At 38.7% G+C, this 15,938-nt stretch overlaps 1 protein-coding gene across 2 annotated transcripts in view; it reads left to right on the plus strand.

Moving 5' to 3' along the window:
* Nucleotides 1-15,938, plus strand: part of LOC149444901 (sodium/potassium/calcium exchanger 1-like) — a 138,340-nt gene that overhangs the window by 25,009 nt on the left and 97,393 nt on the right. For both annotated transcript variants that reach the window (XM_089654413.1, XM_089654414.1), the window contains exon 3: nt 9,897-9,959. In XM_089654413.1, coding sequence (XP_089510539.1) covers nt 9,897-9,959 — 63 coding nt within the window. The remainder of the gene's footprint in view (nt 1-9,896; nt 9,960-15,938) is intronic.

A 15,938-nucleotide genomic window follows, 5' to 3' on the forward strand; every position in this document is an offset into this window, starting at 1 on the left:
ACTTTAATATTTATTCGTTGAAAAAAAAATCGAAGGATCTTGGATGGGAGTTCAGACTTTGGCAGATGGTGAAGGTCCCACTGACTTCTAACATACAGGGGATTATTTACTAAAAGTGCACGGTGCAAAATCTGGTGCAGCTCTGCATAGAAACCAATCGGCTTTCAGGTTTTATTGTCAAAGTTTAATTGCACAAGCTGAAGTTAGAAGCTGATTGGCTGCCGTGCACAGCTGCACCAGATCCTGAGTGCTCCAGGTTTAGTAAATCTCACCCAGAACGAAGCATCAGAATGTGAATTCTCAAATCCTCCCATCTGCGGCTGCCGTCAGAAGAGGTTCTCACTCTTTCACCTACTCTGTGGAGAGTGCAACAGGAGAAGTGAGACTTGAGAAAGAATTTCAGTGAGTCCGTTGAACTATTGGAATCTAGTGGAAGCGAGGGAATGATTTGGTTTACCAGAATGTATCCAGAAGTGATATCTGTTTTGGGTTTGCCAGTGAATGAATGTAAGTCGTATCTGCAAATAGGCATTGGGGTGGATTTACTAAAGGCAAATAGACGGTGCACTCTGCAAGTGCAGTCGCTCCCGAGCTTAGTAAATGAGAACGCTTCACTTTACAAAGAATACCCAATCACACGCAAGAATTCAAATAAAAGGCACTTTTTTCTTACATGTGATTGGATGATGGAGGTCAGCAGAGCTTCCACTCATTTACTCAGCTCTGGAGCGACTGCACTTGCAGAGTGCGCCGTCTATTTGCCTTTAGTTCATCAAACTCGTTATTTCCAACAGTTCCAATAAATTAAACTTCTGTCATATATTGATTAATATTGTAATATATTGATATACTTTGGCATCATCTTAGGGTCCCAGGCGCATTTTTGAAATATTAACCCCTTGTCCTTGTGCTGGGATCGTATTAACAATCAGGACACGGAACTCCCAGTTGCAGGTCACCTGATTGCTGTAATAGCCTCTAATGGGCTATCACAGTGACCACAGTGACTGATCGCTGTGATGGCCTCTGATCGGCAATCACAGTGATCACAGCGACTGATCGCTGTGATGGCCTCTGATCGGCAATCACAGTGATCACAGCGACTGATCGCTGTGATGGCCTCTGATCGGCAGTCACAGTGATCACAGCGACTGATCTCTGTGATGGCCTCTGATCGGCAGTCACAGTGATCACAGCGACTGATCGCTGTGATGGCCTCTGATCGGCAATCACAGTGATCACAGCGACTGATCGCTGTGATGGCCTCTGATCGGCAATCACAGTGATCACAGCGACTGATCTCTGTGATGGCCTCTGATCGGCAGTCACAGTGATCACAGCGACTGATCGCTGTGATAGCCTCTGATTGGCTATCACAGTGATCAGTCACTGTGAAGCCCATCCCCATGTTTTCTGAATGAATCCCAGTTCTAGGTGACCTGACTGCTGTAATAGCCTCTGCTTGGCTATCACAGTGATCACAGAGACTGATCTCTGTGATGGCCTCTGATCGGCTATCGCAGTGATCACAGTGACTGATCTTTGTGATGGCCTCTGATCGGCTATCACAGTGATCAGTCACTGTGAAGCCCGTACCCATGTTTTCTGAATGAACCCCAGTTCCAGGTCACCTGATCGCTGTAATAGCCTCTGATTGGCTATCACAGTAGTGACAGTGACTGATCGCTGTGATAGCCTCTGATCGGCTATCACAGTGATCACAGTGACTGATTGCTGGGATGGCCTCTGATCGGATATCGCAGTGATCACAGTGACTGATCGCTGGGATGGCCTCTGATCGGCTATCGCAGTGATAACAGTGACTGATCGCTGGGATGGCCTCTGATCGGCTATCGCAGTGATCACAGTGACTGATCGCTGGGATGGCCTCTGATCGGCTATCGCAGTGATCACAGTGACTGATCGCTGGGATGGCCTCTGATCGGCTATCGCAGTGATCACAGTGACTGATCGCTGGGATGGCCTCTGATCAGCTATCGCAGTGATCACAGTGACTGATCGCTGGGATGGCCTCTGATCGGCTATCACAGTGATCAGTCACTGTGAAGCCCGTCCCCATGTTTTCTGAATAAACCCCAGTTCCAGGTCACCTGATCGCTGTAATAGCCTCTGATTGGCTATCACAGTAGTGACAGTGACTGATCGCTGTGATAGCCTCTGATCGGCTATCACAGTGATCACAGTGACTGATCACTGTGATGGCCTCTGATCGGCTATTGCAGTGATCGCAGTGACTGATCGCTGTGATGACCTCTGATCGGCTATCGCAGTGATCGCAGTGACTGATCGCTGTGCTAGCCTCTGATCGGCTATCACAGTGATCAGTCACTGTGAAGCCTGTCCCCATGTTTTCTGAATGGAGGGGAGAGATACATCGTTTCTCCCTCTCTCTCCTTGCAGAGAGAAAAAAATAATTGTGTGTAAAATAGTAAAAATAATAATAATAGTAAAAAAAAAAAACTGATCAAGGTTTGATCTAGGTCAGTGCCAGGGTCAGTGTTTGGGTCAGGGTCGATGTTTTTTTGGACAGGATATTTTTAAAAATTCGTATCAGTATCAGTGACAGTGTGTTTTAGGTAGGATAAAAAAAAGCAAAATGCGCACTATTGTTTCTGGGCTGTACCTGCGGCAGAACTACCAGGGTTGCAAAGGTTGCACTTGCAACTCTGCCCTGGCATAAAGATGGCACGAAGAGGGCCTGCTGCAGAACCTGTGAAAGGGTCCCACTGTGGGATCGTAGTAACAAATCCTGCGATGGGAGTAAAGGTCCCCGGACACGGAGGGATGGGACACTAACGGAGGGTTAGGGGGGGCCCTTAATGGTTTGTGGCACTGGGGCCCTAAAGGTTACGCCTCTGGGCTGTACAGCGGTACAAACAACTAACATACACCTATGTGGTATCAGTGCGATCGTCAGGAGCAGGAGAATTTATTTCGGGTTGTTCTTTGCTGGTAGGTGATGGTAGTAGCAGGAAATATACAGATACATTTTAAAAAAGGGTTTTTTTTTATATTTTTGGCCAATTTTCCTTGGATAATGAAAACAAATCAGGAGATATCCATCACCCTTTACCACCATAGAAAGCCCAATTTGTCCTGAAAAAAACAAACAAATGCGGTATAATCCACCTGGATACACAAAGTCGTTGTGATGAGATGTACGATTACAAGAACACTCGTCAAAGTTGCAAAATTGTGCTTAGGCATTAAAGTGTTACTAAACCCCCAACAGTACAACAGTCTGTAGATGCAGTAAGGAATGCTTGTTATACTCACTGTGGAACCTAAGGGGTTAATCCTCTGCATTGTGTAAAAAGGCTGTTTGATCCTGTCTTCTCTGATCCTCCTCTTGTTCAAATGTTCACCTGATGAGACAGACTGAACCCCTGGTCACATGCACATGCTCAGTTTAGTGTGTATTGCTAGAGAGGTTTTTTTTTTTTCTTGGGAGAGTGCATGTGATTAGCACAGGGCCAATCAGCACTGCCTGGACAGAGGGAAAGGGGTCCTGCATCCTCCTAGAGTAGAAATAAAACTCATCCTACAAGCTTTAACCAGTGCTCTGCTGATTTCACAAGACTGCTATATACTGCTGATGAGAAAAGGTATTTAGCAGTTTATATTTACTAAAATAATTGTATCTCCATGTTGTATGTACTGTGGGAGACCAGATATAGTGAATGCAGGGTCCGGGGAGACCAGATAGAGTGAATGCAGGGTCCGGGGAGAGCGGATATAGTGAATGCGGGGTCCGGGGAGACCGGATATAGTGAATGCAGGGTCTGGGGAGACCAGATATAGTGAATGCAGGGTCCAGGGAGAGCGGATATAGTGACTGCAGGGTCCGGGGAGACCGGATATAGTGAATGCAGGGTCTGGGGAGAGAGGATATAGTGAATGCGGGGTCCGGGGAGACCGGATACAGTGAATGCAGGGTCCAGGGAGAGCGGATATAGCGAATGCAGGGGTCCGGGGAGAGCGGATATAGTGAATGCGGGGTCCGGGGAGACCGGATATAGTGAATGCAGGGTCCAGGGAGACCAGATATAGTGAATGCAGGGTCCGGGGAGACCGGATATAGTGAATGCGGGGTCTGGGGAGAGAGGATATAGTGAATGCGGGGTCTGGGGAGAGCGGATATAGTGAATGCGGGGTCCAGGGAGAGGGGATATAGTGAATGCGGGGTCCGGGGAGAGCAGATATAGCGCATGCAGGGTCCACGAAGAGCAGATATAGTGAATGCAGGGTCCGGGGAGAGCGGATATAGTGAATGCAGGGTCCGGGGAGAGCGGATATAGTGAATGCAGGGTCTGAGGAGACTAGATATAATGAATGCGGGGTCCAGGGAGAGCGGATATAGTGAATGCGGGGTCCGGGGAGAGCGGATATAGTGAATGCGGGGTCCGGGGAGAGCGGATATAGTGAATGCGGGGTCCGGGGAGAGCGGATATAGTGAATGCGGGGTCCGGGGAGAGCGGATATAGTGAATGCGGGGTCCGGGGAGAGCGGATATAGTGAATGCGGGGTCCGGGGAGAGCGGATATAGTGAATGCGGGGTCCGGGGAGAGCGGATATAGTGAATGCAGGGTCTGGGGAGAGCGGATATAGTGAATGCGGGGTCCGGGGAGAGCGGATATAGTGAATGCAGGGTCCAGGGAGAGCAGATATAGTGAATGCAGGGTCCGGGGAGACCGGATATAGTGAATGCGGGGTCTGGGGAGAGAGGATATAGTGAATGCGGGGTCTGGGGAGAGCGGATATAGTGAATGCAGGGTCCAGGGAGAGCGGATATAGTGAATGCGGGGTCCAGGGAGAGGGGATATAGTGAATGCGGGGTCCGGGGAGAGCAGATATAGCGCATGCAGGGTCCACGAAGAGCAGATATAGTAAATGCAGGGTCCGGGGAGAGCGGATATAGTGAATGCAGGGTCCGGGGAGAGCGGATATAGTGAATGTGGGGTCCAGGGAGAGCGGATATAGTGAATGCAGGGTCCGGGGAGAGCGGATATAGTGAATGCAGGGTCCGGGGAGAGCGGATATAGTGAATGCGGGGTCCGGGGAGAGCGGATATAGTGAATGCAGGGTCCGGGGAGAGCGGATATAGTGAATGCGGGGTCCAGGGAGAGCGGATATAGTGAATGCAGGGTCCGGGGAGAGCGGATATAGTGAATGCGGGGTCCAGGGAGAGCGGATATAGTGAATGCAGGGTCCGGGGAGAGCGGATATAGTGAATGCAGAGTCCGGGGAGAGCGGATATAGTGAATGCAGGGTCCGAGGAGAGCGGATATAGTGAATGCAGGGTCCGGGGAGAGCGGATATAGTGAATGCAGGGTCTGGGGTTTAGTAACACTTTAATATTTGTTTTACCCCCAGGCAGGAAGTAGTTAAATTCCATCTCCAGCCATCACTTTTGATTGGTAGAATTATTGTTAGGTTTTTATCTCCACTAGTGTCTTTTTTTGGAGGAATTTCCCCTCAATTCCTGTCTGGAATAAAAGAGATTGGAAACATTTTACACAGGAGTACACCCCCCCCCCCCCCCCCGAAAAAAAAAGTATTTTCAGTAGACAAGGCAAGGGTTCAAACCTCTAAATATGTTTTTAGACCTTCCTGTGCTTTGTGGTGACAACCAGCACCCCACGTGTATGGGTGTCACAAGACTAGGAAGTGAAAGAAAATTCCTCCAGTGGGGTCACAGACAGAAATAGCACAATCCCCCCCCCCCCCACTAAAATAAAAAATTCCCCCCTAGCACAAATTCCCTCCCTCCTCTACCATACTATCTTTTCTAGAACCCCCTAAATCCTACTTTCTAGCCCAAATCCTCTTCCACCATCCCTCCAAATCACCACTCCCCAAGTTTCCCCTCCTAGAACAATCCTTACCCCCTGCCGCCCCCCATATTCCCCATCCAATACAAATCCCCTCCCCCCGATCTTCTTGTTGTGCTCCTAACATATGTCACATTTACCAGCCCCTTCCTGTCCCGCATGAACACAACGAGTGATTGGTTCTGATCATTCTCTGTGTTCATTCGTAGCTGAAGCATAGTCACATTTACCAGCCCCTTCATGTCCCGCATGAACACAACGAGTGATCGGTTCTGATCATTCACTGTGTTCTTTCGTAGCTGACGCATAGTCACATTTACCAGCCCCTTCATGTCCCGCATGAACACAACGAGCGATCGGTTCTGATCATTCACTGTGTTCTTTCGTAGCTGACGCATAGTCACATTTACCAGCCCCTTCATGTCCCGCATGAACACAACGAGCGATCGGTTCTGATCATTCACTGTGTTCTTTCGTAGCTGACGCATAGTCACATTTACCAGCCCCTTCATGTCCTGCATGAACACAACGAGCGATCGGTTCTGATCATTCACTGTGTTCATTTATAGCTGACGCATAGTCACATTTACCAGCCCCTTCATGTCCTGCATGAACACAACGAGTGATTGGTTCTGATCATTCACTGTGTTCATTCATAGCTGAAGCATAGTAAACTGTAGGTTTTTTTTTTAGAAGGGGGGGGCTGTCAGGTTGGCTGTATGGGGCCCCGTGGTCTCTAACAGATACAGATCATACCCGGAGTTTAGATACAAGAAAATCTATACATGATGGTCACTTCATATGTTCAGGAAACATTGTCACCCGTGATCAAATCTGTGTGAGCCGATCAGAGAGATTTGTTCGATCTTCATGTCGCCCGGTGTCACCGATGCAATTTATTATTTTCGGGTTAAACCTTTCCTGATGTATTTCAGTATTATTTGTACAGGGCATGAAAAATGGTGTTTGACATGTGCGCTGCAATGGGTCGATCCTCTATAACGGCATAGCTGGGGGGGGTCGTTGTGTTGTACAGCCGGCAGTGCAAATACTGGGCGCCGTGACTTTGTATTTATATCCGAAACTGTCCCATTCATCAAGTCGTTCACATCCGACAGCTACAGAGCGGCCAGCATGATATCAGTGAGTGATGGGGGGTCGTTCCAGGGAGAGGCAACTGTAAAGGATTAATCGACCATGCAAAGAACCCGACCCTGTAATGTGAACTGTCCGGGCTCCTCTAGTGACCACCTTCAATTTAAAGGGTTAGTTCACCTTTCCTGCACATTTCATCCACTCCAGTACCCCCAATACATTACATAGCACAGCTCAGCTCTCTAAAAAGGTGCAGCCATTCCACTCCATCCAAACTGTGGCCCTACGCTTGCTTTTATCTGGCCCTTGGGCACTATTTCATCCACTGACACCAATGATGGGGCACAAATTCTCTCAATGACACCAACAATGGGGCCCACTGACGCCAATGATGGGGCATAATTCCCCCTACTGACACAAATGATGAGACTCTATTCCTCCCAATGACACCAACGATGGGTCACAATTTCTCCCAATGACACCAACAATAAGGCGCAATGACACCACTGGTGGGGCATTGTTTTTGCTCCGCTGACATTGGGACCTTTTCTACTCTCAATTGCCCCCACTGGCACCAATGATGGGGCACAATTCCTCCCAATGACACCAACAATGGGGCCCATTGACACCGCTGATGGGGCATAATTCCCCCTACTGACTCAAATGATGGGATGCTATTCCTCCATATGACACCGCTGATGCGGCACAATTCCTCTCACTGGCATCAGTGATGTGGCACAATTCCTCCCACTGACACCAAACATGAGGCATTGTTTTTGCTCCGCTGACATTGGGACATTTCCTACTCTCACAGGTCACAGTCCGGCCCTCCTTAAGGACAATAAACTGGCCCCTTGCCTAGGAAGTTTGGAGACCCCGCCATAGGCCATGTGCAGCTTCTGTGCAGTACAGTCTGTAGATGCAGTAAAGCATGCTTGTTATACTCACTGTGGAACCTAAGGGGTTATTCCTTTGCATCGTGTAAAAAAGGCTTTTTGATCCTGCCTTCTCTGATCCTCCCCTTCTTCTACTGTCCCCAATCCATCTGCTGATAGATCAGAGCTCTAGGAGTCACTCTGCACATGCTCAGGTTAGTGTATACGGCTAGTTTTTGTTTTCTCTGGCTATGAATAAAGTTTTTTTTTTGCTGAGCACGAGAGTATATGGTGAAGAATCAGCAACTCGTTCTCCCGACAAAACTTTATTAATAAAGGTGCAGTGTGCAAGTTATAGCAGCTTACGCATTTCGGTAAAAAAACCTTATCCATAGCCATTAGTTATGAATAAGGTTTTTTTTTTTTACCGAGCAGGAGAGTATAAGGTGAAGAGTCGGCAAGTCATTCTACCGATAAAACTTTATTAATAAAGGTGCAGTGTGCAAGTTACAGCACCCTACGCGTTTCGGTAAAAACCCTTATTCATAGCCATTGGCTATGAATAAGGTTTTTTTTTAACCATCATACTCTTTATTGATAAAGTACTTTTATCGGGAGAACGAGTTTCCGGCTCTTCACCTTATACTCAGTAAAAAAAAAAACCTTACTCACTAAAAAAAAACGTTTTTACCGAAATCGGGAAAATTAGTTTTCGACTCTTCACCATATATTCTCGTACTCAGTAAAAAAAAACCCAATGGCTATGAATAAGGGTTTTTACCGAAATGCGTAGGTGCTGTAACTTGCACACTGTACCCTTTATTAATAAAGTTTTATCGGGAAAATTCATTTTCAGCTCTTCACCATATACTCTCGTGCTCAGTAAAAAAAAACCCAATGGCTATGAATAAGGGTTTTTATCGAAACGCGTAAGATGCTGTAACTTGCACACTGCACCTTTATTAATAAAGTTTTATCGGGAGAACGAGTTGCCGACTCTTCACCTTATACTTTCGTGCTCGGTAAAAAAAAAACCTTATTCATAGCTAATGGCTATGGATAAGGTTTTTCTCTGAAACGCGTAAGCCGCTGTAACTTGCACACTGTACCTTTATTAATAAAGTTTTATCAGGAGAACGAGTTGCCAACTCTTCACCATATACTCTCGTGCTCAGTAAAAAAAAAACCTTGCTCTGTAAAAAAAAAAAACCCTTATTCATACGGATAAGTTTTTTTTTTACTGAAATGCGTAAGAGCTGTAACTTGCACACTGCACCTTTATTAATAAAGTTATCGGGAAAATTAGTTTTCAGCTCTTCACCATATACTCTCGTGCTCAGTAAAAAAAAACCCCAATGACTATGAATAAGGGTTTTTACCGAAATGCGTAGGGTGCTGTAACTTGCACACCGCACCTTTATTAATAAAGTTTTATCGGGAGAACGAGTTGCAAACGCTTCACCTTATACTCTTGTACTCAGTAAAAAAAACCCCTTATTCATAGACAATGGGTATGGATAAGGTTTTTCTCCGAAACGCGTAAGCTGCTGTAATTTGCACACTGTACCCTTTATTAATAAAGTTTTATCGGGAGAACGAGTTGCCGGCTTGTCACCTTTCGGTGCGCGCTCCCAGCACAAAGACTGAGTTGTCCATGATGGCTCTTTGTCCAAAACTAAAGGCCGTCACCCGGTGGGACTTCCGATCACGTGACCACTGTGACGGCGGTCACATGATCACAGATCGGCTGGGCGTTCCGAACTGTTCAAAAGCACCAGGAAGAGGTTACAAAGCTGAGCAGTAGAATGTCACGAGCTGGGAATTCTGGGAACGCTGAAATGCGTGGAGCGGGGAGGTCGATGGGAAATGTGCTGGGAAAGCGAACCAACCCTTTAATTCCAAACATTGACATTAGAAGGCTGAACAAATTTCCTTTGGTGCCTAATAGAGTCCATAGTCAGCATTGTTTCTTGTATCCTTTTTGTGGCTGTTGGTGGAACATTTTTGCTTTGCAAAGTTCTGACTGATGGTGTCATGTGGTGTCATGTGGTTCACTCTTCATGTCTCTCCACAGAAAGGCAACGGGTCAGTGGCAGGGGAGGAGCCAAAGCCACCTGAAGACAACAACAGATTAAAGGTAGGTGATTCAAGGAGCTTAATACCTGCGGCTGAAATGTGTAAATCCAATTTGGTGTGTTTGCTAAGAGGCGCTTAGGCAGAAAACAGGAGCCTTTACTATGCTATTCTATATTATTTACATCTATTTTTTAAAATATTTTTATCATTTTTTTAAAGATGCTACAAAAATGACAGTAATTTACCTTTTCGCAAACCCATTACCCATTAAGGTAAAAAAAAATCACAAGGATATTTACCAATAATTTAGATTCAAGCATCATACAAAATTTTACTTTTTTTTAAAAGATAAAAATAAATACAAGTACTTGATGATTTTTATTATTTTTTTTAAAGATGCTACAAAAATGACAGTAATTTACCCTTTCGCAAACCCATTACCCTTTAAGGTAAAAAAAAATCACAAGGATATTTACCAATAATTCAAATTCAAGCATCATACAAAATTTTACTTTTTTAAAAAAGATAAAAATAAATACAAGTACTTGAATACAAATTCAAGCACCATACAAAATTTTTATTTTTTTTTAATATTTTTATAATTTTTTTAATGATGCTACAAAAATGACAGTAATTTACCTCTGCAAACCCATTACCCATTACCCTTTAAGGTAAAAAAAAATCACAAGGATATTTACCAATAATTCAAATTCAAGCATCATAAAAAATTTTACTTTTTTAAAAAAGATAAAAATAAATACAAGTACTTGAATACAAATTTAAGCACCATACAAAATTTTTATTTTTTTTTAATATTTTTATAATTTTTTTAATGATGCTACAAAAATGACAGTAATTTACCTCTGCAAACCCATTGCCCTTTAAAGTAAAAAAAAAAAAAAAAATCACAAGGATATTCACCAATAAAATTATTTAGTAGTTTTTCTAATTTCATGTCAAAATCATTAAAGAAATAAAAACAACACCAATCAAATTCAAGCAACATAAAAAATTTTACTTTTTTTTAAAAGATAAAAATAAATACAAGTCCTTGAATACAAATTCAAGCACCATACAACATTTTTTATTTATTTATTTTTTTTATAATTTTTTTAATGATGCTACAAAAATGACAGTAATTTACCTCTGCAAGCCCATTAACCTTTAAAGTCCGAAAATAAACCCCAAAATCACAAGGATATTCACCAAAATCATTAAAGAAATAAATACGACACCAAATTCAAGCATCATAAAAAAATTTATTTTTTAAAAAGATTTTATTTTTTTTTTTTAAAGATGCTACAAAAATTGCAGTAATTTACCTTTTTGCAAACCCATTACCCTTTAATTCAAGCACCATACAAAATAATTTATTTTTTAAAAATATTTTTATCATTTTTTTAACGATGCTACAAAAATGACAGTAATTTACCTCTGCAAACCCATTGCCCTTTAAAGTCCAAAAAAAAAAAATCACAAGGATATTCACCAATAAAATTATTTTAGTAGTTTTTCTAATTTCATGTCAAAATCATTAAAGAAATAAAAACGACACCAATCAAATTCAAGCAACATACAAAATTTAACTTTTTTTTTTTAAAAGATAAAAATAAATACAAGTTCTTGAATACAAATTCAAGCACCATACAACATTTTTTATTATATTTTTATAATTTTTTTAATGATGCTACAAAAATGACAGTAATTTACCTCTGCAAACCCATTGCCCTTTAAAGTAAAAAAAAAAATCACAAGGATATTCACCAATAAAATTATTTTAGTCGTTTTTCTAATTTCATGTCACAATCATTAAAGAAATAAATATGACACCAATCAAATTCAAGCATCATACAAAATTTTTTTTTTTTTAAGATTTTTATAATTTTTTTAATGATGCTAAAAATATGACAGTAATTTACCTTTGCAAACCCATTGCCCTTTAAAGTCCAAAAAAAAAAATCACAAGGATATTCACCAATAAAATTATTTTAGTAGTTTTTCTATTTTCATATCAAATACATTAAAGAAATAAATACACCACCAATCAAATTCAAGCATCATACAAATTTTTATTTTTTCTTAAAGATTTTTATCATTTTTTTTAAAGATGCTACAAAAATTACAGTAATTCACCTCTGCAAACCCATTACCCTTTCAAGTCTAAAAAAAAAAAAAAATCACAAGGATATTCACCAATAAAATTATTTTAGTCGTTTTTCTAATTTCATGTCAAAATCATTAAAGAAATAAATACGACACCAAATTCAAGCATCATACAAAATTTTATTTTTTTTAAAAGATAAGAATAAATACAACTACTTGAATACAAATTCAACATCACACAAAATGTCTGCTGCAAACCCATTACCCTTTAAAGTTCAAAAAAGAAAAAAAATTTGTTAAATTTTTTTTGTATTTCTTTTTTTAAAAGGATATGAAGGATATTTACCAATAAAATTATTTTTGTAGTTTTTCTAATTTCAACAAACACTTGAAAACAAAAACAAACAACAAACAAAAATAACAAACACTGAATAAAAAAAAAGCCACACAGGATTTTCACCAGTAAAATTATTCCAATTGCTTCCCTAATTTTCAAAATTATTAAAAATAAAGAGTATAATAGGAACAATGGAATACCAATCAAATTCAAGCAACTTAAAAAACAAGGAAACTATAAGAAATCAGTTATTTGAAGATGCCTAGCCCAAAATTTTTAAATAAAATACACAATAACAATAAAAAAACAATAGATTAAAAAAAATGCTACACAGGATGTTCACTAATAAAATTATTATATTAGTTTTTCATATCAAAATCATTAAAAAATTACTTATCAGGAAGACTGAAATATCAATCAAATTCAACTATAAAAATAAGTAAACTATAAAAACGGTTATTTGAAAATGCTTATCTTAAAATAAAATGAAATACAATATAACAATGAAAATAAAAAAAAAACCTGGATAAAAAATTGCTTCACATTATATTCACTAGTCATTAAATTGCCTTCTGATGAACAGACAGGGGTACACACTGAAATTCAGCTGGTTCAGCAGAAATTAGATGAATTTTGGTACATTTGCACCCAGCTAAAGATGCAAACGTGTTACTTGTGGAAAGACTAAGCAAAAAGAAAAATATTGTTAAAAAAAAATATGAAATAAAAAAAAACAAAAAAAACACTGAGTGATAAAAAAGCAACACAGGATGTTTACCAATAGAATTTTTCCAATTGTTTTTCTAATTTAATTTCAAAATTAATAAAAACAAATTGAATGCAAAATTCAAGCAACAACAAAAACAAGGACACTGCAAAAAAAAAAAAGGCTATCTCAAAATTAATAAATAGTAATTAGAGTAAATTGAATACAAAATAATAATAAAAATTTAAAATAAAAAAAAAAAAACACTGGGTAATAAAAAAGCAACACAGGATGTTTACCAATAGAATTTTTCCAATTGTTTTTCTAATTTCATCTCAAAATTAATAAAAACTAATTGAATGCAAAATTCAAGCAACAACAAAAACAAGGACACTGCAAAAAATGGCTATTTGAAGATGCCAAGCTCAGAATTAGTAATTAGAGTAAATTGAATACAAAATAACAATAAAAATGTAAAATGATAAAAAAAAAAAACACTGGATAAAAAAAATGCTTTACAAGATGTTTACCAGTAAAGTTAATCTAATATTTTTTCGAATTTCATATCAAAATCATTAAATATAGAGAATGGAACATCAATCACATTTGTGAAAGATCTAAAACAAGGAAAGTATAAAAAATGTGTTATTGAAAGATGCCAATCCCCAAATTTTGAGATCAAATTAAATAGAAAATAACCAAAGAAATTAAAAATAAGTAAACATTAGATGAAAAAAAAAACTATACGAGATATTCATTTATAAAATTATTCCAACTGCGTTTCTAATTTTGTATCAAAATCATTAAAAACAAAAACTTAATAGGAAGAATAAGATACCAACTGAAATCAAGCAACATAAAAAAAAAACAAGAAAACTTTAGAAAATTGGTTATTTGATATTTCCTTTCCAGAAATGTTGCGATAAAATCAAATGCAAAGTAACAATGAATATATATATATATTTTTTTTTTTTTTTTAAACCCACTAGGTTAAAAAACTGGTTATTTGAAGATTCCTATTTCGGAATTTTTAGATAAAATGATATACAAAATAACAATGAAATTTAAAAAAAAAATGGAATAGGAGAAAAAAATTGCTACACAGGATGTTCAGCAGTAAAAATTATTCCAGATTTTTCTAATCTTATATTAAAATAATTACAACAGTTTATAAATTCAACAAAATGTTACTAAGGATGTTCACCAGTAAAATAATTGTTTTCTAATTGCGTATTAAAATCATTCAAAACAAATGACATAAAAAGAAGAATTACGAAATCCAATAGGAGCAAAATAACAATGAAATAAAAAAAAAATCATAAAAAACCTCTTGCCAGTTTAATATATGTATTAAAAAAAAAACCCAAAAAAAACCCACTAGGTTAAAAAAACTGGTTATTTGAAGATGCCCATTTCGAAATTTAGAGATAAAATGATAAACAAAATAATAATGAAATTTAAAAAAAAATGAAAAAAAAATTGAATAGGAAAACAATTGCTACGCAGGATGTTCACCAGTATAAATTATTCCAAATTTTTTAAATGTTATATTAAAATTATTGAAAAAGTTTGTAAATTCAACAAAATGTTACTAAGGATGTTCACCAGTAAAATAATTGTTTTTCTAATTTCGTATTAAAATCATTCAAAACAAATGGCGTAAAAGGAATAATTATGAATACCAATCCAATAGGAGCAAAATGACAATGAAACAATAAAAAAAAAATTATAAAAAAAACCTCTTGCCAGTTTAATATATGTATTAAAAAAAAAAAAACCACTAGGTTAAAAAACTGGTTATTTGAAGATGCCCATTTTGAAATTTTTAGACAAAATGATAAACAAAATAACAATGAAATTTAAAACAAAAATTAAAAAAAAAGTTGAATAGGAAAACAATTGCTACGCAGGATGTTTACCAGTAAAAATTATTCCAAATGTTTCTAATGTTATATTAAAATTATTAAAACAGTTTATAAATTCAACAAAATGTTACTAAGGATGTTCACCAGTAAAATAATTGTTTTTCTAATTTCGTATTAAAATCAATCAAAACAAATGGCATGAAAGGAAGAATTACAAATACCAATCCAATAGGAGCAAAATAACAATGAAATAATAAAAAAAAAAATCATAAAAGGCCTCTTGCCAGTTTAATATATATATATATATATTAAAGAAAAAACAAAACAACACTAGGTTAAAAAAAACTAGTTATTTGAAGATGCCCATTTCAAAATTTTGAGATAAAATGATAAACAAAATAAAAATGAAATTTAAAAAAAAAATGAAAAAAAAAATTGAATAGGAAAACAATTATAACAAAAAATGGTGAAGCGCTATGCAAATGCAACAAATCGGTGTATATACACACAAATATAGGTGAATAAATATACATTAATAAGCAATAATTAAAACGTGAGACTCCAATCTTTTAAATAATTAAGGTGTCCGTTTTTGAACCAGCGGTAATAGATCGCTGCTCAGTTCTCCGGCATTCTCGGAGGACACAGTTCTCCTGTGAAAGCAGTTTATGAAGCAGTTCTCCGAACGAAGGGAGAATGGTCTCCAAACTCTGAAAAAGGCTCATTTTACTACAATCTCGCGAGATTACAGTAAAAGATCAGTTTACTAAGCAGAGATAAATTATCTCTGCTTAGTTTTCGGTCCCTCCGATTCTCCAGCTCTGGGCTGGAGAATCTGGAGGGAGAACACAGATCTCCAGCGAAGGGCTGACATGATCTCCTGAGTGTCATAAACTGTGAATGACCAGAGAATAGCTGAGATCTGTTGAATCGCAGCTATTCTCTGTGTCATAAATGGACACCATAGAGTGACGTGCTTAAAACAGCAACACACTGTGCAAAAACAAGTGCCTGGTCTGCCAATCAAAA

This window comes from Staurois parvus, unplaced genomic scaffold (assembly GCF_062004578.1).
Source record: "Staurois parvus isolate SC_StPar_1 unplaced genomic scaffold, SC_StPar_1.0 ptg000765l, whole genome shotgun sequence".
NCBI lineage: Eukaryota > Metazoa > Chordata > Amphibia > Anura > Ranidae > Staurois > Staurois parvus.